At 38.8% G+C, this 24,211-nt stretch overlaps 1 protein-coding gene across 1 annotated transcript in view; it reads right to left on the bottom strand.

The window, feature by feature from the left end:
* hs1bp3 (HCLS1 binding protein 3) overlaps positions 1–24,211 on the bottom strand; it is a 58,807-nt gene that overhangs the window by 13,060 nt on the left and 21,536 nt on the right. Inside the window, exons 3-6 of the mRNA XM_028797389.2 lie at positions 16,115–16,322; positions 15,773–15,962; positions 13,573–13,718; positions 4,699–4,837 (exon numbers count right to left, since the gene is read on the bottom strand). Of these exons, the coding sequence (XP_028653222.1) occupies positions 4,699–4,837; positions 13,573–13,718; positions 15,773–15,962; positions 16,115–16,322 (683 nt within the window). The remainder of the gene's footprint in view (positions 1–4,698; positions 4,838–13,572; positions 13,719–15,772; positions 15,963–16,114; positions 16,323–24,211) is intronic.

The following is a 24,211-nucleotide window of genomic DNA, read 5'->3' as shown; positions in this document are numbered from 1 at the left end:
GAAGTTTGTGGTTTTCTGTACTATTCGCTTATTTGGTGTTTAATGTTTGATATCAGTTTGTATCCAGTGGTTTTTAGTTTGTGTTCTTCTGTGCTTTTATTCATAATATACTCATTCATAATATACTGTACTTATTTGAATACCTGAAAAGATCTTTGAGCATGGAAAAAGTACTATATAAATATGTTATTATTATTATTGTTATATTTATAAAGAAGAGAATAGCTAAGCATGTGTGACCTGTAAACAGCTGTAACGATCTGGAAATGGCATTGTAAAAGTTTAATTTAGTTACTGTGCCTTAGTAAAAACATGTACGTTTTTTCACTTTCCTTGATGTTTGAATGAAGATACTATTCCTTTGGTCATTAGGTGTTAATCCTAATTTTTCAACATCATATATATAGTTCAGTTATCAACTATATGAAGAGCCAGGGGAATCATGTGATGCACGCTGCTAATAGCTGCATAGTTCTGCTTCTACTTGCATCGGTTCCACCTTTTGCTCACCACTGATTGCCCTTGACGTCTAAACTTTTTCAAAACGACATATAACACTTGGCTTACCTTAGTGCATCCCTTCATCGCTACTTCACAAAGAAGATCCCATTCCTCTCTTAGCAGTTTGGATAAAAAGATACTCAGACCTGAAGACATCCCAGAAGAGAATGGCATCTCTCCCTTCATGGCTTTGTTTGTTGAGGAGGTGAAAAAATTTGTTGAAGACCAGGGGCCTCATGCATAACGCCGTGCGTAGAATTCGCACTATAACATGACGTAAGCACAAAAGCCGAAATGTGCTTACGCACCTAACAATCCAGATGCAGGAATCTGTGCGTTCGCCAACTTTTGCGTTCTTCCGCTACATAAATCCCGCTTAGTGTGGAAATAAACGCATGTGCACGCGCTTGCTGTCCCGCCCCAACTCCTCCCAGAATTATGCCTCTTTGAATATGCAAATCAATATAAATAGCCCTTAAGCCCAGCATTCTGTGAAAAGGCAATGGCAAAAGTATGAGGAAAAATAGAAGAATTTCATCGAATACCAAATGGAGGCAAAGAAAAACGTACTATTTGTTGGTTTAAACAGTTATATAAGCAACAAAAGGAAGTCGATCGAGTGACATAGCGTGTCAGAGAAACTCGAAAGTTCAAGTTCACAAAGTTGCACAGTGCCCGAAATAAAAAAGTTGTCACATATCAAAGTCGGCGTGAAAAGGCGACTCGTAGCCCAACATCTGAGTGTCATATGAAAGCTTATTAGGGTACAGTGAAAAAAAAGGCACACAGTGTGAAAAAAGCACGAAATGTCAACTTTAATCTCGAAATTTTCACTTTAATCACGTAGTTTATTTTGTCATTAAAGTAGAACATCATAAACTTTATCTTAAAATTGTTTAATTTACTAGTTTCTCAAATCCCATCGTAACTAAAGTAGCACGTTAAATGCTTTGTTTTGTATTTGATCTTATATGTGCTCTATGTGCGTGAATCACTACGTGCTCTTCCTCCGACAGGACACAGAATCCATTACGTTTGTAATATTACAGCTCTCTGAGTAATTAAAATACTGAGAAGTATACATGATATCATTTTCATGATGATATCAGTTAAAGCATGTTATTAAACATGGGAACATGGTGGCGCAGTGATTGTTCATGTCTTACAGCAAGACATTTGCTGCGCCATGCGCGACCTTCAATGAAATGCTTTATTAGAGAAGTTCTGTCTTTTTCAAACGTACTAACCCCCAATTACTGTCCTTACTTTTCTTTCTCCAAATACCCAATCGCCACACAATCAGCTCTGTAATAGACGTTAAGCCATCTGTAAGCTTAGAACGCCGATTCTTCAAAACGTTTGAGGAACATCGAAATATCTTCGTAATGTTTAATTATTCTATCCATCTATCCTTCCAGTGTCGCGCCAGCCACAGCATGAAAACAGCGTGAGGCAGGAACAAACCGTGAACGAAGCTCAAGCTCGCTAGCACTGCGGCACCGTGTAGTTAAAGTTATTTTACCTGTATAATATAATCAACATATTTTGCTGCATTTCATCTTATGATGATATGATATGATATTTACAAATGATATCATCATCATATGTAAATACACACTTTATAAAGTGGCTGAGGATGTGCAATATCATAACTGTATCATAAGTACAATTACCTCACGGTAACTTGCAAGTACAAACAGTTCTACAAATAGCACTTGAGCCGCCATTGTGGATGTGGATCTAAGAAAGGGTAACCACACAGGAACAGCAGCACTGCTTTGCCGCTGGGTGCCACCAGTCTGCAAAACCTAACGGAGAACTTACGTACGACAGGCTATGAGGTACTGTGGAAAAGTGCGTGGCTTTACACCAAGTGTAGGTTTTATACATCGCGATTTGAATGTGGAAACATTCTTACGCAACATTTCTGTGCGTACACACCGTTTATACTTAAGGCCCCAGGTGAACTCCTTACATGGCATCATCCAGCAGAATCATATCGAGCTCCGGGATGATATGAACACCTTAACGGCTGACTTCATGTACAAGGATGTTGCCTTTGTGAAAGCAATGACTCCCCACCATACTGTAGAAATTGCTGGCATCAATGGGGAGGTTGAGTCGTTGTCGGAAAAGATTAGCAAAATGGAAAATCAACAGCACTGTAATAATCTTAAAAACTTATCGGTTTTCGGCATAAGGATTGCTAGAGAAGGAACTTTCCTTCATCAGCTCTGGTCAAACATTTTTCCTGCTTTGGCTTCCTTTGAGCCTGTTATAAAGAGGGCACACAGGGTGCACAATGTACAGGATAATACATCTCACCCTCCCGCCATTATAATGCGGTTCATCAATTATCAAGATCTTTTGTCAGTTACTCAAAAGGTAAAAAAAATTTCAGGACCTCTCCTTTGAAGAACATAAAATGTATTTTTTATCAAGACTTCAGTGCTAAAACAGCAAGGCAGGCAATAAATGCGCTGATCAGAAGGGTGAAGGAATTAGGAGTCACTCCCTTATTGGTCTTTAATACATGACTCAAGCCCTCTTTTGGAGGTCAGCATAGATTCTACAACACTCCAGCCGAGTTTTAGAAGACTTCGAATTGCTCGGCACCTTTCATCTGTGACGCTTCGCTGGATGCCTGCATCCTTTAGTTCTCTACTGGACTGTCGCCACAACTTTCCCGATTGGGACCATTGTGAAGCTCACATAGCTAAGGTTCTGCTGTCAATTACTTTTATTTTGCCAAAGAATTTTTACGAGGACTGATTGTTCCTCAATGTTTTGGTGACTTTATTTTAATTTCTTGTAATTATTGTTAGTAAGATTTAACCTTGGAGGGTAATGCTGTAAAGTGATCATCAGGGTGTTGGTATTTAGTTTATGTTTTTCATAATTGCTGATCCTGAAGCAGGGGCATTAATTTCTGTTTCATATTTCTTTATCCTTTTACTGAGCAGAGTGGTTGAACGTGTGCATGAAGTCTTTCAGTTTGGTAATGGGCACCATGTGCACGTTAATTCCGATGCCTTGCATCCTTGGGTTGTACACGCATCTGCTTATAAGCCTTTGTACTACATCTCCCAGGTTTTTTAGCATAGACATTTTGCTTGGCTGAGGAGGCGGTTATCTGGAGCATAGGGTTACAGGTTTTATGCCATTTTCTGATGTAGGGTGGGTTTTATTGAGAACGCTTTTTGAGTTTGAGGGTGAGCAGCAAAAGTATGTTGCCGCGGGGATATGATTGGCTCTTTTGGCAAATTTTTCTGTTTCTCTTCATTTCTGCTTATACTGTTCTCTTTATTTCAGTCCATGTATAATTTGAATATGGCTTCTTGGAACGTTACAGCCTTGTCAACACCTATGTGACTGACTTTTTACATAAACACCACATTGATCTCGCTTTCTTAATTGAGATGGATTTATTGCCATGTATGCTCCCACCCCCTTAAACTGCACCTTCTTTCAGGATTTGGCTAGTCAGGTTCTTACACACCATGACTATTAGTTTCCTTTTGGCACAGATGCCAATGCTGTGCTTGACCTAGTCCTGGATAAATCTCCTCTCCTGAGACATTGGCTCCTTTCTTCAACTCGCACTTTGTGCAAATTTGTTGTCGATCTTAATCTGGTTGATTTATATTGTTTAATTAACCCTTCTGTTATAGATTACTGGTTTTTATCTCTCACTGCTTTATGTCTCAGTCTCGCTACAATTATGTTTTTGTTTCTCACTCTCTACCTTCTGCTAGTCTGCTCTTGTCCTGCATCTTTGATAATAAGTGTGCTTTGTTACACGTTTTTGCCCTCTATGGTCTCCTGGGCACAGATGGAAATGTAATACATCTTTGCTTCAGAACCCTAAATTTATTATTTATTTCTTTTGATGCTGAGTCAACTCAAGATCTTTCCTTTTGCTGGATGGCTGTTACAGGTTTCCTTCACGATGCTACTATTGTTTTTGCCAGTGGCTTGGCCTGTGAATCACATCAAAAGATCTCCTATCTGGAAAAATCATCTTTGCTTTTGGAGAGCTCACACTCTATATATTACTATTATATTATATGATATTATTATGTTATTTAGCATATAAAAGTAATACACTTGATAAAAAATACAGTATGGTAAATATTTCCTAAATGGAATCAAAGTGGAACTGACATTCAGAAATTGTATGCTGATTGTTTAAATTACCTGAAAAGTTCTTCGGTTTCCTCACCGAACTCCATGTTCAAATTAGTGTTTACAACTGTACAAGCACTTGGGAGTAAAAGTGAATCGCCAAGCTTCACAGTCCCTCCAAGATCAGGGTCTTCAAATAGTTTTATATCACCTTAAAAAATATTTAAACTTGAGTTGTAATTGTAATGTTTCTTATGTATTTTGTACACAGCTGTATTAATCACACACAGTCAATATATTTGACCTCTGAAAATTCTCCAGTTTCTACACTAACATCCTTAAATCCTACAGGGTTCAATAATTCTCATGTTCTTTCCACAGAGCTAATGCTGTTGTAAAACCTTACAAAAATATTTGCAATACAGTAGGTCAAACTACTGCACGTACTATAGATAGGTTTAAACCAATTTCAATCTAATACACAATGTTATATAATAGGCACAATTTAATTGAAAAACAGAGTAAAACTAGGATAATTGTAGGATAAAAGAAGTATAATGCCATTTTGTTAGGCACAAAGCTTTCTCAGCTAAAGGAAAAAAAAAAAGACAGAGATGCAAAATACCTGATGACCATCTCCAAATAAATTCTGGAAGGACACTTATTCATGTGACTGAGCTGTTCTTTGGCTACCATAAGCCACTATCTAGTCCCCTTGCTTTCTGAAATTCACCTTCTAACCTAAGATATTTATCAAATATAAGCTACATTTCATGCATACCAAGAGATGCCATGAAGGATAATATCTTTCTCATTCTGATGGACACAATCATGCAGCTATAAGCAGTCATTGACCCATACTTGGAATGTAACTCTGATCCAATTAGCAGAACCTATACCATCCCTCAAAATGAAGGTGCATGTTTCTCTTCACCGTTTCTGGAGTTGACAGTTAAGTCCCCCCCACCTTAGTTGTAGGGAGCTCACTCATTATAGTAGGCAGATCTCTCCTTAGAACTCTCTCTCCTTAGAACTCCTGGATCTGAATACTCTCTGATACCCCCTCTGGATCACTTGCTCTAACTAGACCATCTGAACCAACCTCTGTGCCAATGGCTGAATCAAGTCTAGGAGTACCCTTAGTTCAGAAAGGAAATCATAGAACCTTAGTTGTTCTGCCACAGAGTCATGTTTTCCTTTTGAAGTTGTGGTGAACATGGCAGTGAGCCTTTAACATAGACTAAACTAAAAAAAGATTACTCCACATCCTGGTCACATGATAAAGGCAACAAATTTACCAAATTCACTTTAATTAAAAATAAAAACATTTACATTCATATTTCGAAACCACTGAAATTGGTCTAGGTAAACTTAAAAAAATACAATCTAATCAGCAAAAATATTCAATTGTTCTTGCAGTATATTCATTGTGGGAACTGCACAATACAATACAATACAGTACAATTTATTTTTGTATAGCCCAAAATCACACAAGAAGTGCCGCAATGGGCTTTAACAGGCCCTGCCTCTTGACAGCCCCCCAGCCTTGACTCTCTAAGAAGACAGGGAAAAACTCCCAAAAAAACCTTGTAGGGAAAAATGGGAGAAACCTTGGGAAAGGCAGTTCAAAGAGAGACCCCTTTCCAGGTAGGTTGGGCGTGCAGTGGGTGTCAAAAAGAAGGGGGTCAAGTCAATACAATACAATACAATACACAGAACAGAACAAATCCTCAATACAGTATAAAAATAAAAATTTTAAAAGTACGGAGCAGAATTTAACAGTAAATGATATCACATAAGATTTGGATATATTTAGAGTCCTGGAAACCTCTTCCATCAAGCTGCCTCCCCCATTTGGCCATTCCATGACTGAAACAGTGCTGGGCCAGTACAATACAGCATCAATGGTTTGTTATGACAGTTCACTGTGTAACAGTTTAAGAAAACAACACTGGTGGAAGACTTGCATAAGTTCTTTCTGTTTATTACATCCATATATTGCTTACTGTAAATACACTGAGGGCTACTCTTCTTTTATCTTAGATACTTTCACTCTAAACTAAAAGCAAATCAACACTTATACATTTAGTTGCATTCAGTTTTATTCACTCTTCTCTTTCTCATATTGTTCATGTAACAGCCCATCTCCTGGTATCTCCTCCATGCTCTTGAGACCTTCTTGTGACAGCTAAAGAAGAATCAGTCAGGAAGGATAAAGAAAGAGCAACTGTCTGTGGCCACCACCTGCAAAACCATTCCCTTTTGCGGAGTGTCTTGCTGTTGCCTCTCCAGTGCACCTGTTGTCACTTTCATTTTCACTAAAGCAGGTCCTTCCTGCACTAAAGCAGGTGCTTTCTAATTGGACAGATTGATATCTATAAAGCTCTGCTGACTTAGTGTTAGACTGTGATGATTAATCACAGTGTTCCCTTAATTTTCCATCAATTTTAATGTTTCTGCTAAAAATCCTATGTACAGGTAAGGTACAGTGAAAGTAAGCGTGTTAAGTAAAAGATGTCAATTCTTTCTAAAAAATGTGCCTTTTTGACAGTGTAAAAAACACCAAGAAACACAGGCACAATGATTGTGTTACACAACGAACACTACAGATAGCTGGCACCACACAAGCAATAAGCACTACTACACTGGCGATAAGTTTACGTTTTACTGGATTGCTTTCTTTGAGTAAGTACCCAATCTCTGTAGGTGGATACATATATAAATGGCCACTGAAGGTTAATCACAACATCTGAAGCTTGTAAGTCTGCACTAAAATTATAGGGATTTGAACAACAGCAATGACCATTCCCCCTCTCAATTTAATCTAAAAAAAATAAATCTAGTTTCAGATGACAAAGTACACATAACAGATTTTATTTTGTCATTTTTATAATTAAATTCTTTAAGTAACAAAAATACAAGATACCCTTCTGTATGTGCAAATAAGTACTGCACCGCGCGATTTACGGGCCTATAGAACCACCTTTAACAATCACTTCTTTTGTATGAATTTATCAGTACTGGCTAATTCCTCCTCACTGCCTCATTTCATTAATGTTTTAAGGGCATTTGTTTATACACATCTCTCTCCTAGGGCCCACTGCATTGAAATGTTATTTAGGAGTGGACCTTGACCAGGTCAGTTCAGGTGGTGGAGCAAGCACTGGTACAGCATGTTGCTCAACCCACCACACAACGAAACAACTCAAGGATCTCAGTTGGCAAGCCCCCAGGCAGACGCGTGGTCCAGTTCCACCCTCCGGAAATGCCCATCTATCTGTAGCAGCCAGGTGCTACGTGGGTGTCCCTGTGGCCTGGTCCAGCAGCTCAGGTCCTCAGCGATGAGTATCCTACAGGCCAGATTACCCTTGGGGAATTGCGTCACATGGCCGTAGTGTCAAAACCAACACTCTCTCACAATGCAGGTAATGTGCCTCATTCAGGACTCCATGAACAACCGCTCACTCAACACAAAGTCAAACCAGCAGAACCCAAGAATTCTCCGAAGAGACATAGTACCAAAAGAGTCCAGTCTTTCTCTCAGATCACTTGACAGTGTCCATGTCTCACAACCATACAGTATAGTAAAATAGGAAGCACCAGGACTCTAAAGACTCAGACCTTTGTCCTTTTGCAAAGATATTGGGAGCGCCGCACACCCCTTTCCAGAAACCTCTTGACCCCCCATGTTCTCCCAATCTGTCCACAGACTTCACAGAAAGAGTCACCAGAAACATGAATGTCGCTGACAAAGTAAGTAAACATCTCAACGTGGTCAACACTCGCTCCACAGACTAACACACTGTTGATGGCTGCGCCCAAGAGGTCATTAAAGGCCTGGATCTTAGTTTTTATCCAGAGGACTCACAAGCTCAGACACTCAGACTCTCAAGAGCCCCGATCAGAACTTCCATTGACTCTTTGAAGATCACAGCATCACTGGCAAAGTCAAGATCTGTAAATCTTTCTTCACTAAAAGATAACCACAGCTGCTGAACCTCACAACCCTGTCCAACACTAATCCATGCAAGCATTGAACAGGTAAGGAGCAAGAACACACCCCTGACGAACCCCACAATCAACTGGGAAGAATGCAGAGGACCTTGACCTATCCATTTCCAAAATGTTGCTTCTTTAAATGTTACAGGTATTGGTGTGTTTAAGAGAACTGTCATGCTCCATTTAATTTTGGAAGGTATTAGCTGTCAAGACAGATGGCCTCAAATTATCCCTTGAAATACTCTTGGACACTTTTCGATATACAAGTCCTGTGTCTGCAAACCAACCCCAATATTATCAATCCTTCACCACTGTGCTTGACAGCTGGTAGGAGGATCTTATGCTAATTACCATCAAATATGGCATTTTGCATAATGGCTAAACAGCTCCTCTTTGGTGTGATCTGTCCAGAGGACATTGCTCCAAAAATCTTGTGGTTCATTCTGATACAGCCTTGCAAAGTAAAGCTGCACTTTCACATTGTGTTTGGAGAGAAGAGGCTTTTCCCCTGGCTTCTCTTCCACAAAAGTTATAATTGCTCAGTCTTTTTCTGAAAGTACAGCCATAAAGAGTAACATGTATTACACTGCCAGAAGCCTGAATGTAGTTTTTGGGTCCTGCGATTAATCTGAATATCATATACAGTCAGATCTTTGGGAAAATTACCTATGATGCTCAATTCTGAGAATGCTGGCAACAGGTTTGAACATTTTCTAATTATAAATAATCCTTCACACTGTCTAGTGATTGAAACTTACCAATAGTTTATAAATTCCTTATAGGCCGCCCTAAAATAATGAGCAGCAATTATAGCTTCTCAGAGATCATTAAAACTGTTTTTGTCCTTTTTATAATTTTACATAAACTAGAATACTGCATGTTCATTGTGTTTAAAGTGCTGTAGCACCCTCTACTGGAGAACACAGGACCCAAATGCTTTCATCAGAAATGTTGCAAATATAACATTCTCATAGTACTTAATTCGAGACTGCCAAAATTTATTGGTTAAAACAGTAGAGCATGGGTCAGAATTAAGAATGTAAATGTCCGAACAACAGTAAATCAACAGCCTCTACTGGTATCAGAGCATGAAATCAGACCTTATCACAAAATTAACCTGAAAACTTGGTTACAAACCAGATATATTACTGTATATTAAATACTGGCTTTCAAAACAGACAAAAATAACACACAAAAATCCCAAACACAACATCACCTATTTAGAACATTTAGCAATCTTTTTATGTTTAGCATCAGTATTGTACACAATTTGGTAAACTGCAAAGCATGAGTGCATATTTGGCACTGATTGCCAGTAGACACATTCAAGCATCTTTAAGTAACACTTCAGCTTTATTAGATTATTCTGCCAATGTGCAAAATATTTTTCCATACTAATGCAGAGGACTACGTGTGGCAGTGTTTCAAAACTGTTTCTACATCAAGATGGTGCTAAAAACTGTAGCCAATACACACATATTCATACTTTATTTTGGTAGATGGCTCATTGAGTACCAGTTGTCTGCTTTTTGGAATAAAATTTCAATACCAAGTGAATTAATACTGTAATGAACACTTCAATGAAGGATTAGACAAGCTGGACTTCTGCATATATTTAATTCCAATAGTCTTTTTATTTTCTTATCCTGTAGCCTGTACTCAGTCTGATAGAACTACGGAAGATGCCACCAAAAAAACAACCTATTAAATCCCTTTCATCGGTTCTTCTGCTAATCTCACTGACTGCCTTTTCACTTTCTTATCTTTTCGTTCTTTCTGTCCACTGATTGGTTTCCATTTTTGTTTTTTGATTTTTTTCCACTCTCCTGCAAATGTTGACATCCCAAAACATGCACTGTGCTCCCATATGTTCTTTTTATTCACTCAGTGTCATTTCAGGATGAAGCACAAATCTTGTCTGCACTTATCTAATTGGCATGTTATAACTATAAAAAAAATGTTGACTTATTTTTATCTCTTAAAATGTTTTGAAGCAAAGTTGCACAGCTTACTAAATTATTTCTGTGACAAGTTTGTGTAATATAGAACAATGTAAATCAATCATGTTTCCATTAAATTTTCATGATTCCTGTGCATGCCGCATGGTATATAATTAATGGAGTTGATATTTAATTCTGCTTCTATAAAAACAGATCTATAAAATAGATCCACTATTAATTAAAAACATGAAATGACAACAAAAATGCCCGAAAATAAATTTCGCGGTACCCCCCCCCCTTAAAAAAAATCGTGTAACTATATAGGCTCATTAATGCTGTTCAAATACATGTAAAGACTAGATGACAGTGGAAAAAACTGCCACAAGAGTAGCCGGATAGTCATCCTACCTGCTAGCAACCTATAAGCATTGGAAAGCTTCCTTCTTGACTATGATGCAGTGAGATGGGCCTTCTAGGACAGATCAAGAGGTAATGACAAGAACGAATAATGACAATAAGAAAATCCTCTGAAAGTGTATCTGAAGGGAGAAGGTGATGTCATGTAGGGCAATACACAAACTTTTGGGTTAGATGAAATGTACGAGACAGACAAACAGACAGACCAACAACCTCGTACTGCTCAAGCAGGTCAGATGATAGAGACCCAAAACCAGGATTGCAACCACAGGGCCATAGGTCCCAAAAGCGCTGGGACAGCTGAAGCAGCAGAAGAAAGCCCCTTGATGGAAATAGTACCTAGCAAAGGCAAAGGGCCTCATGTATAAACTGTGAGTACACACAAAAACGTTGTGTACGTCCGTTTCCAAACACACTTCAAGATGTATAAAAACTAAACTTGGTGTAAAGCCAAACACATTTTCATGGCAGCCTCACACCAGGCGTACTCAAATTTCTGTTTGGTTTTGTAAACGGGCAGGACCCAGCACCAAAGCAGTGCTACTGTTTCTGTGTGGTGTCCCTTTATTTTTTAGATTAGCATCCATGACGTGGGATTTATCAAATACACAGACATCAATTGCATATCGTTTACATATTTAAGGCCCTTGATTGTAATTATTCTATAACAATATAATGCTGCATGGAATAGCCAAACTGCTCCAGCTACCAAAGCTGCTTAAGCGTTGTTAGAAGACATCGCTAATGGAAGAATTAGAAGATAGCACAGATTTATAGATAATGGTGACTGCCTTCGAGCTATGTGCTGAACTGGCACTGGCTTTACAAAGGCAGACTTTGAGGAATTGTGCTCTACCTGCGCACAAACCTCTGGTTTTCCAAATGTAATCGGAGTGGTCAGCTACAGGCACATTGTTATTGCAAAGGCACTGGACAAGTTACAGCTGCCAGGGATGAATCACCAAAACAATTGGCTGGCATCACATCATCTATAGCGGAAGAGCCTATAAAAATGGCAACTCCACACTGTTACAGATGCTTTTTCAGATGCAGTACCACTGAGAGGTGATCGGGAAAGTCCAAATCAGTTGTATTTCATTGGGCTTAGGAGCACCACAACAAGTTTTAGTCAAAAGCCACCAAAAAGCAGTGAAGAGCCATGGTAGTGGAGGAGGGCACCAGGCTAAAATAGAAGCATTATCGCATAAAGGCAGCATCGCTGGGCCCCCAACGAAGTCTGGTCCCCGTGGGATGCAGCGGTGAATTAGATGCATTAGATGGGTAGACAATTGGATGACACAAACCAGATTCATCTTTCTCATAACCTATGCCTATGATACCCTCCAATGTCCCTGGAATCTCACCCAGTAGTTTGGAAGGGACATAGACTGTTCGCTGTGCAGCAACCTCAAGGCAAGCCTCTAGCACATCCTATCAGGATGTAAGGTGGTACTGACCAGGGGATGCTTCAGGTGGTGCCATTACCAAGTTCTGGAAAAGCTGGCTGAGGTCCTGGAGAGATACAGGATAACAGAAAACTGCATTCCAGAACCAGCAAAACCCACATTTACAAAGTTTATCAATCCAGCTAGTACATCACAAGCACCTGCACAAAAGAGAGACACCATAATCTAACCAAACGAGATAGATCATAACAACCACTCTCCGGTGAGATATTTTATGTAATCTGTAGAGGAAAGAAGGCTCCTCATTATAAAACTTCCCATTACATGGTAAGGGGGCATGACAGCAACCCATGAAAGAAAACATCTCAAGAACACAAAGCAGCAGAGTGCCAATGCACTGACTGGAAAGTCAGGGTCTGCACCAGAGAAGTCGGGCTTTGTAGCAAAGCAGTAATTCAACTGCTCCACAGCACATGACGGGGTCAAACCTATGGAAAGATGTAAAGGAGCTGGGAAAAAAGGCAGAGAATGCCAGCTATTGGTTGTGGCTTAGGAGGAAGGACAACATTTGGGAGCAAACACCCCAGTAAAGGCAGCTGCAGGGGGTGGCGGGACACATCTGCAATATATCACTGACTCCTCACTGGGAGATGTACTGGAGTAGGAGGAGAATCATCTGTGAACAGCAGGCTCCAGTTGACAACTCTACAGCTCACCCAATGGCACCAACTAAAGTGCAAAAAGCAGGAATGGTAAAATAGGAACCAACATCTAAAGTGTACAATGGTCTTCTCTAAACCACAATGGCCACAAGATTCCCAACGCTAAGATTAAAAACCATTGATATAAATCAATAGACAGGCAGAGTATTACTATCATACAGAGCATAATTAATATGGGCTAAGTACTGATTGCAAGGATTGCTTGTGGTTTACTATGGCTGGTTAGAAAATTTAGACAACAGCTCTAGATGCAAGTAAAACACAAAAAATATGTACCCTAATAATCTACCAGATCTAACAACTAGTTGACATAAAATAACCATATTAATTTTTATAAATATTTGAAGTGAATTTTAAAGGACTAAAATATATAATTAAAGAATATAACAATGACAGCTATAAATAATGTGTACAATAATAAACATTAATTTATGAAATAGGACTTAACTTAATACTACTTACTATGCTTTACAAATGCAGACTTTCCAGAAGAATGTTTCTTTGCTGGTTCAAATAAGTCTTCATCAGGGTCCACCTCTTCATCAAATAATAACAACTGAGGTTTCACTTTTTTATCTCCATCAGCTGATTTCTTGGGTTTTTTTGACCTAAAATAAATATTAACTGTAAAACAGACACTTAAACTTCAAAACATGTTAATTAAATTGTATGAAGACCCCCATCCCAACAAACCATTTACTGTTGCATAAAAAGTTTTCTGTTTGGTAATCTGAATTATGCATTACTTTAGGAATGGCAAGAGTACATAAAGATGATATATGTAACAACAACCGTTTCAGTTGCCTCAAAGTGTGGCAAACAGACCACCTGTGGTCTGTAAGCATGAGTCAAGTGGTCTGCAAGGACCTCAAGGAGATGCGGTCGCTCCTCCGAAACTCCTTCTTAAAGGGTGATACAATGGGAAACAAATACAGCTTTTTGTACCTCCTCTTTGCTTGATCAGCTGCTGGCTTGCTGCTGCTGCTGCCGCCGCCGCCACCGCCACCGCCACCATGCCGCATGATCTGCATCTTGCGCGGCGTAGTTCTGTCATATCCATGTCCATATATTTGATCTCTTTTCACTTTTACCTTTTCATCAATATCGCATTGAATTTTGATTCCGTGTTTGAAATTACATTGTGACAACGCAACGTATAACTGCCTGTGAGTGAATATAATTTATTTCTCTCTACAAGAAATGTGTCTGACAATAGCATTCACAAAAATGAGAAATTATTTGTGTCACGGGATTTCACTTTCACCAAACAACAAATCTTTTAATTCTCACGAATACACCTCTTCACTGGGAAGAAACACTACTTTTTTCTTCCCTGATGGCAACATGAATTATACGATCTACAAGTCTCTGACTTAAAGCTTAAATCTGAACAATATATTCAATCTCATTTTGCTGTTCCATTATTTCACCAAGTAATAATTTCCGTTTGTTTGCGCTAATGCGATCTTTACTATCCTGTTTCTGAAACTTTCAAATTTTCATACTTCCATGATCTCTAACCTGCTCTGCATGTGTACTGCGCTAAGCATTTTTGAATTCATTACGACATTGTACTTTGTCAGCTGCTCTTTATTTTATTTCCGGCCCCGTGCATGGTTAAATCTCTTGGCACAAAGACTCATCTCACGGGATATGAAAGTGTCTCTCTGAGAAAATCACATCTTGTCTCCATCCAACCTTCCAAGAATTTTTTTTTTATAATAGAGAGAAATCACCTCTTGCAGTAATGTATGGGTGGATATTAAAGGAGATATCAGTGCGATCTCTCTCTCTTGTCATTATACTCATCCCTGTATTAAAAGCGGCAAGTGAGAACATTTAGGAAATAAGATCATGTAAGTAAGTCAAAAATCAAGATGCATCGAGAATCGCTTTATCATTGTATTGAATTGTGAGGTGTCTCATGATTGCCACGCTACATATTGTGATGCATAGATATAGTTTTATACATAATTAGGTTGTGACATATAGTTAATGAGTGCTTACTGAAATGAATGTGATGATCAATAGCGGGGCAAAAAGGATGAAAACGTGGATAAGTCTGCCCAGAGAATAATTTGCACTTTCATCAGCACAACTAGGAAAGACTTGAATATTTCTGCAGAAAGTACAGATTCAGGCAAAAATTATAGAAGTGAAGAGGCAGTCTGTCAAAGTTCCAAGTTACTGCAATGAGGCTTGAAAAATCAGGGAGAATAAATGCAGTATTGGTTCGACTACAGTATATGGACATCGCACTTATGTAAGCTATTAGGGATGTGTGTCTGTGAAATGGGCACACCAAAAAAAAATTTTTATTTCTATTTGTTATTTTGTTTGTTTGTTTTGTTTTTTATTCTATTATTGTAAAGCACTTTGGCCACAGCATTCCTATGTTGTTTTAAATGTGCTATATAAATTGACATTGACAAAAAGTTGGCACCTTTGGCCATAATAGATCTAGAAATGTCCATGATATTTGGGGGACTTAACCCAGCTAAATGACTCTCTGGAGCCAAGCCTGTGTCCAGCTAGTTTTTGGTCAGAATGTATAGTTTTCCTACAGTTTCTGAAATGTTCAAATCGAAGGCAAAATCCCAGCACTTCTCATTATTAAGGTTTCACTATATTTAACGCATGTATTAATGTGGTCAGCACTAACCTTATAATGCCCAAAGGATCCAGAATTTCTTCCGTCTCCTCTTCCTCTTCTGCTGTTTTTTCTGCTGTTACAGGTTGTGTGTACTTTGAAGTTGGAATTTCATCTTTAATAAAGAAGTCACAAGATTCGCTTTCCTCCTCTTCTGGTTGATTTGTCATCCTAAAGTCAACAACATCTGTTGTCTTTGCTCCTATGTACAAAAACAGTTAGTAACATGCAATAGTAAAGAAAGAATATTAAATATACAACAAAGATTACATCAGCATAAAACTAATGCATATCTTGTTTGACCTCAAATGAATTAAAACAAGGTAGGGATTTAATTATTTAGGAATAACCTACCAAGAAATTCTAAAAGCTCCTGGCTTCTTGCAAGAGTGGGCTGCTTAGACACAAACCTCATTATCTCATCAAAAGCAGCTCGACGGTCTTTTATATCTTCCTCTCCCACAAATAGAGCTTTCCTAGGCATGGGTGGAAGGGATACCCCATGGTAATTTGCTGATAACCTGTTGTAGAATTCATCCATTTCACTGTACTTTTTGGAGACCTTAAATAGATTAAATTAATTAGAAATGAAGGTTTAGTTGCAAAAAAAGATCAAGCAATACATATTCTTTTTTTCCAGAAAAAAACAAACAAAAAAGAAAAGAAAAACTCAGATCTGAATTGCAAATAAATTGCTCAAAAAATTAAGGGGACACTTAAATCACACACTGGATTGCAATGAACCAAATATTCAAGTATAAAATCTTTACTGAAAAATACTATGTACTTCGTTAAAAAACAAAATGACGTAACAAACCAAAATCACCAACCCAATTAGGGCTGAATTCAACATCACATTGAAAATCAAAGTCAAAAATTGAAATCACAGGCATATTCAACCTGCATGAATTTCATCACAGCAACTCATAGCATGACTCTGTAGTGTGTATGGCCCCCAAGTGCCTGTATGCACTCCCAATGACATCTGGTCATGTTCTTGATGAGACGGTGGATTGACTCCTGGAGGATCTTTTCCCAGACCTGGATCAGGGCATCAGTGAGTTCCTGGACAGTCTGTGGTGCTACTTGGTGGTGTCAGATGCACGGATACATAACAACCAGAGGTTTCAATTGGATTCAGGTCTGGAGAACATGTGGGGCAGTCAATGGCATCAATGCATTCTTCATCCAAGAACTGCCTACATACTCTGGCTACATGAAGCCAAGCATTGTCCCGCACCAGGAGGAGCATAGGGCTCACTGCACCAGAATAAGGTCTGACAATGGCTCTGGGCATTTCATCCCCGTACTTAACAATTGTCAGGGTACTATTGCCTAGTACGTGGAGGTCTGTGCAACCCTCCAAGGTATGCCTTCCCAGACCATCACTGACCAACTGCCAAACCAGTCATGCTTGGATAATGTTGCAGGCTGCATAACGTTCACCACAGCATCTCCAGACTCATGTCTGTCACAGTTGCTCAGTGTGAACCTGCACTCATCTGTGAAGAGAATGGGGCACCAATGGTGGAACTGCCAATTGTGTATCCTCTGGCAAATGCCACTCGAGCTGCAAAGTGGTGGGCTGTGAGCACAGGCCCCACTAGAGTACATTGGGCCCTCCTGCCACCAGAAATATGCATGCCAATAGCCAGCATCCTGTTCCTCCTCGCACAAAGGAATAGATACCGGTCCTGCTGCAGGGCTGATGCATTTTTACGGGCCTGTACAGCTCTTGTTATGTAACAGCCAGTCTCCAGGTATCTCCTCCATGCTCGAGATTGTGCTGGGAGGCACAGCAAACCTTCTTGCAACAGCACATATGGATGTGCCATCCTGAAGGAGCTGGACTGCCTGTGCAACTTGAATCGGCTGCATGTACCGCCTCATGCTACCAACACCAGTGACAAAGACACTAGCAAAACAGAAAACTCTGAAAAGAATCAGTCAGAAAGGGTAAGAAGAGAACAACTGTCTGTGGCCCCCACCTGCAAAACCATTCCCTTTTTCTGGGTTGTCTTGCTTTTGCCTCTCCAGTGCACCTGTTGTCATGTTTATTTGCACCAAAACAGGTGCAGTTGATTTACAATCGGTTATGCTTTCTAACAGAAAGACAGATTAATATCCCTGAAGCTAAACTGACTTAGTGCTGTATACTGCGATGATTAAGTGTTTCTTTAATTTTTTTGAGCAGTATAGATAAAACAGGAGCTTCAAATACCTCAATGACTATATGATGAAACTTGAATCGTTTATAGAGAAACATTTATATTTAGGTAACTAGGGGGCTACATCCCCTGCTCGCTTCGCTCGCCAACCCCCGAGTTTGGTCGTGTGGAAGTACAATTTAAAGTGTTTTTTTTTTTTCATGGGAATGGTTTCATATGTATTATGTTCAGTTTTTTTAAAAAAAACTTCAGTAAAAACAATATTTGGAATTAACTTTTCTTCAGGGTGGCATGGTTGGCGCAGTAGTAGCACTGCTGCCTCGCAGTAAGGAGACCTGGGTTTGCTTCCCGGGTCCTCCCTGTGTGGAGTCTGCATGTTCTCCCTGTGTCTGCGTGGGTTTCCTCCGGGTATTCCGGTTTCCTCCCACAGTCCAAAGACATGCAGGTAAGGTGCATTGGCGATCCTTAATTGTCCCTAGTGTGTGCTTAGTGTATGGGTGTGTGTGTGTGCCCTGCAGTTGGCTGGCACCATGCCCGGGGTTTGCTCCTGTCTTGTGCCCTGTGCTGGCTGGGATTGGCTCCAGCAGACCCCCGTGACCCTGTGGTAGGATATAGCGGGTTGGAGGATGACTGACTGAGTGACTTTTCTTCAAGATCACATTTAATTTTGATTCCTTCTTTGGTTTTACAGTGTGATAATGCAATGTATAGCTGGTCGTGAGTGAATATCATTTATTTGTCTCTTATAAATAAGCCAACTTTTTCAAATGTTTTTCCTTGTGATTTGTTAATTGTCATTGCAAAAGCCATTTTCAAGGGAAACTGTAAATGTTTTAATATGAATGGCATATCAAGATCTCCTTTTTGCCCAAACACCATTTCGAGTTCATTCCATAAAAATAAGACTTTCTGATAAAACAATCTATACGAAAGTGGGAATATCCAGAGCTGATGTAGCCAGTGACATTGTTTTCAAGAAGCTGCAGATTTCTGGCCATTGTGGATTGCAAGTCATTGTAAGAAATAAATCTGGCTGACTGATAGTTCTGGATATTGCCACTGCATCATGGTACAACTGTAGCAATGCTCTTGGACCACCTTGATATGGTTGATGGTAATATTACTGCTTTACCTATTTTGAATTCGTCTGAACTATTGATATTTGAATTTTGAACGTGATCAATGAGTCTTTGCATATGTTACGTTCTAAGTTTAGCTTGATTCGATTTAATTAAGAAGAGGTGATTAGCTGTGACTTTTACATACGCATTAATAATGTAATGTTGCGATAGACATTGAGATGATAGAAGTTGGTTAAATACATGGGAACGTATCTGTTATGTATTTGTAATGCAGTACACTATCGTAGCCTTTTTTTCCTTTGATAAGAACGGACGAGCAGACAGCGTGTGCCTTTTCTTTCTTGTCTTTATTGAACAACAACAACTAACAAAATGTGCAAGGCATTACCAATCATATCACTAGGTGTCAACCCACAATCAGACATCAATAGCTGAACTGAAATGCACACTTATACAGATATAACAGTATTGCTAATTTTGAGCCGAATTATTGTGTGGGTGTTATTCATTTTTCTGAATTCATTTGTTTCATATTGTACGACCATCCTGTTTCGCCACCTGGGAAAATCAAAGGAAAGAGTAAAGGGTCGGCATGTGGCGATATATTTGACAGAAATGACGAATCATGTTTTGCCTTTGGATATACATGAATATCTACTCTGTCTGTGATATCTCCATCTTTCGAAATTATTATCGCTGACAATTCATCAGATGTTGGTTTATTATAAATGCGACTTTGATCTTTCGGATTCATATAGAAATCCAATAAAATTTCTTTGTACATTTCGTGTAAAGTGCAATACTTTTAGATGTATGGATTTGTATCCATTATTGGCTGTATAATTTCTATTACATCGGATGGTTTAACTCTTTCGATTCTATGTTGCATCGCTTCTCCGTGATCATAAAGATTCACCTGACCAAATTGGGTTTTTTTTCTAAATTAAACTTATCGTAGCTGTAATTGTTGCGGGAACACAGATTCTCATATGGTCCATTATTGTGTAAATCAACGTTTTGTGCATTGAATGATGGTAACGCGAAATGATTACTGTAGACGCATATATTTTGCCTGTAGTGTTTGTGGATTCCACTTTCACCAAACAACAAATCTTTTAATTCTTGCAGAAACACCTCTTCATTGGGAAGCATCAGTACTTTTCCCTGATGGCAACATGAATTAGACAATCTACAAGTCTCCGACATAAACTTTAAAGCCTTACAATATCTACATATTTCCGACATATCACCTATGTTCATATATTCGATCTGTTTTTGCTGTTCCATTATTTCACCGAATAATAATTTCCGTTTATTTGCGCGAATGCAATCTTTTTTTTTGACACTTTCGAATTTTAGTACTGTCATATTTTTGAACTTGCTCTGCATGTGTATTGCGTCAAGGTTTTTTTTTTTGAGCCTTTTGAATTCCACTGCTGTCATAATCTCTAAACTGCTCTGCATGTGTATGGCGTCAACGTTTTTGAACGTCTTCTGTGTTCTACTGTGTCTTTTACTCTTTGTCTTTTATTGCTAACCCCGTTTGGATCTGCAAGGTTTTCAATTCCACTTGTTCCGGGCTGATTATTACTTTCTTTGCCTAGGTCACTGTCTCACTGGAACATGCTTCCAACGGATGTCAGTATGATGTGACTTGACCATGTCGCGGGAAGTGAAAGTGTCTCTGTCTCTCTTCAAGATCACGTTTTGTCACAGGATTTTCTTTCATAATAGAGAAATATAAATGTGAGACAACCCTACTTAATTTTTTCAGGGTTGAAATCCTATATCCAGTCATTATGTTTATGGAGTTTATACATTTTCCCTTTGTCTGGCTTGGTTTAACTCTGGGTACTCCAGTGTTCTTAGGTAAATTGTCACTTTGAAATGCATGTGTCCTGCAACTGGTGACATTTTCAAAAAAAAAAAAAAAAAAACAACAAAAAGGAAAGAGGTGATTTAGAATATTCAGTTTACATTACACATGGAGTTTCTAAGTATTCTGGAAATAAGAATCACTTTATAGACATATTACACTTTATATTCTAGTTCCGTACATTACTTAAAATACTTTTCATATGAGAGTAGGTCTCATGAGAGTTGGCTATTCTTCAGCACAATGGTAAATACTGTACATACTTCATAGACACTAGGAGTGAATTGTAATGGAATACTCTACAATAATCTGGTGCTGGGAGGTGGGGCATTTAATGCATAATATACAGTCCCAGCAGATTGTTACAAACAACAAAAAAGGTAAGCCACAATTATGAGATAATCCAACCTTGGCATACACCAAAATCCTTTTTCACATGTTTAGTCTACTATTAGAACATTAGAACACTCTAGACGAGAACAAGCCATTCAGCCCTACAAAGCTTGCTAGTCCTATCCACTTATTTCTTCCAAAAAAACATCAAGTCGAGTTCTGAAAGTCCCTAAAATCTTACTGTCTACCACACTACTTGGTAGCTTATTCCAAGTGTCTATCATTCTTTGTGTAAAGAAAAACTTCCTAATGTTTGTGCGAAATTTACCCTTAACAAGCTTCAAACTGTGTCCCCGTGTTCTTGATGAACTCATTTTAAAATAACAGTCTCAATCCACTGTACTAATTCCCTTCATAATTTTAAACACTTCAATCATGTCACCTCTTAATCTTCTTTTGCTTAAACTGAAAAGGCTCTGCTCTTTTAATCTTTCCTCATAATTCAACCCCTGTAGCCCTGGAATCAGCCTAGTCACTCTTCTCTGGACCTTTTCTAGCACTGCTATGTCCTTTTTGTAGCCTGGAGACCAAAACTGCACACAGTACTCAAGATGAGGCCTCACCAGTGCATTATAAAGGTTGATCATAACCTCCTTGGACTTGTACTCCACACACCATGCTATATAACCTAACATTCTGTTAGCGTTCTTAATGGCTTCTGAACACTGTCGGGAAATCAATAGCTTAGAGTCCACTATGACTCCTATATCCTTCTCATAAGGTGTACTCTCAATTTTCCAACCGCCCATTGTGTATTCAAACCTAACATTTTTACTTCCTATCTGTAATACTTTACATTTACTGACATTAAATTTCATCTGCCACAAATCCGCCCAAGCCTGTATGCTATCCAAGTCCTTTTGTAATGATACAGTATAATGGATTCCAAATTATCTGCTAATCCACCTATCTTGGTATCATCTGCAAACTTAACCCGCTTGTTACTTATATTCCTATCTAAATCATTTATATATATATATATATATATATATATATATATATATATATATATATATATATATATATATATATATATATATATATACAGTATATATATTAAAAATGGCAGTGGCCCTAGCACTGAACCCTGTGGAACACCATTCTTGACATCGGCCAATTCTGAAGAGGTTCCTCGCACCATCACCCTCCACTTCCTGTGTCTGAGCCAATTCTGCACCCATCTAAAAACATCGCCCTGAACTCTCACTTCTTTTAATTTGATTCCCAACCTCTCATGTGGCACCTTATCAAATGCTTTTTGAAAGTCAAGATAAATAATATCATATGCTCCACTTTGATCGTATCCTTTTGTTGCCTCCTCATAGAATTCCAGCATGTTAATAAAACACAATTTCCCTCTTCTGAACCCATGCTGACTGTTCAGAATAACTCCAGTCTTTGCCAGGTGTTGCTCAATCTTATCCTTAATAATCCATCCATCCATCCATCCATTATCCAACCCGCTGAATCCGAACACAGGGTCACGGGGGTCTGCTGGAGCCAATCCCAGCCAACACAGGGCACAAGGCAGGGAACCAATCCCGGGCAGGGTGCCAACCCACCGCAGGACACACACAAACACACCTACACACCAAGCACACACTAGGGCCAATTTAGAATCACCAATCCACCTAACCTGCATGTCTTTGGACTGTGGGAGGAAACCGGAGTGCCCGGAGGAAACCCACGCAGACACGGGGAGAACATGCAAACTCCACGCAGGGAGGACCCGGGAAGTGAACCCGGGTCCCCAGATCTCCCAACTGCGAGGCAGCAGCGCTACCCACTGCGCCACCGTGCCGCCATCCTTAATAATTCCTTCCATTAATTTTCCTGTGATGCATGTTAAGCTTACTGGCCTATAGTTGCTTGGATCTGCCCTGTCACCCTTTTTATATAATGGGATGATATCTGCCATTTTCCAGTCCTTCAGAATCTCTCCAGTGTGCAGTGACTTCCTAAAAATATGTGTCAAGGGTTTATATATGTACTCACTAGCCTCCTTAAGAACTCGAGGATAAATATTATCTGGTCCTGGTGATTTGTTTGATTTCAGCCTATTTAATCTGAGCAGCACTTCTCACTCTACAAATTCCAAATCCCTCAGTACCTCCTTAGTAGTTGCGTTTACCTCTGGGAGGTTATCCACTTGCTCACTTGTAAACACCTCAGAGAAATGTAAGTTTAGGGCATCCGCTATTTCATTGTCTGTATCTTTTAATTCCCCTTTACTATTTCTGATGCACTTGAACTCCTTCTTGACTGTTCTTTAACTACTAAAATATTGAAAGAATCTCTTAGGGTCTTTTTTCTCCTTATGTGCTATATTCCTCTCCATCTGTCTTTTAGCCTCTCTGATATCCTTCTTAATGGTTGCCCTCATGTTCTCATATGCTCTACGATTCACTTTGCAGTCATTAGTTTTATATGCCTTATAAATCAGTTTTTTCCTTTGCAACTTCTTTTTTAAATATTTATTAATCCACTGCAGAGTTTTTTATGCTTACAAGATTTAAAGAAAAGAGCTGTTTTGGTACCAAAAAAGAGCCTTCAGTTCTTAAGTAAGGAAAAGTAACAGTGAATTTAGCAGAATGCCTTCAGATGATCAATAGTGCCACCATGTGGACCTACGATATACTGAACTGTGTAGCTGAAAAATGTGTTGTTACAATAATCAATGCCTTTAACAGTAGCATATTATTATCTGAAAAATACATCTAAAAGCATATTTATATTATTTTTTTTGTTGTTTAAATATAAACCAATATCAGAAAGGTTTTGCTCAAATGTAGGCAAATAATTCTATGCTCTTACACTTTATACATATATAATGTTTTCGCTTAAAGTAATGTTAGCATATGCAACACTTTTTTGTGATTTAAGTGTTTATTGAAACCCAATTAAATACAATAACAATTACCGAAACAAAACA

The sequence above is a fragment of the Erpetoichthys calabaricus genome, chromosome 3 (assembly GCF_900747795.2).
Source record: "Erpetoichthys calabaricus chromosome 3, fErpCal1.3, whole genome shotgun sequence".
NCBI classification, from domain to species: domain Eukaryota; kingdom Metazoa; phylum Chordata; class Cladistia; order Polypteriformes; family Polypteridae; genus Erpetoichthys; species Erpetoichthys calabaricus.
Note: the sequence above shows the minus strand (reverse complement) of the source record. Positions and strands in the feature narration are given on the sequence as shown.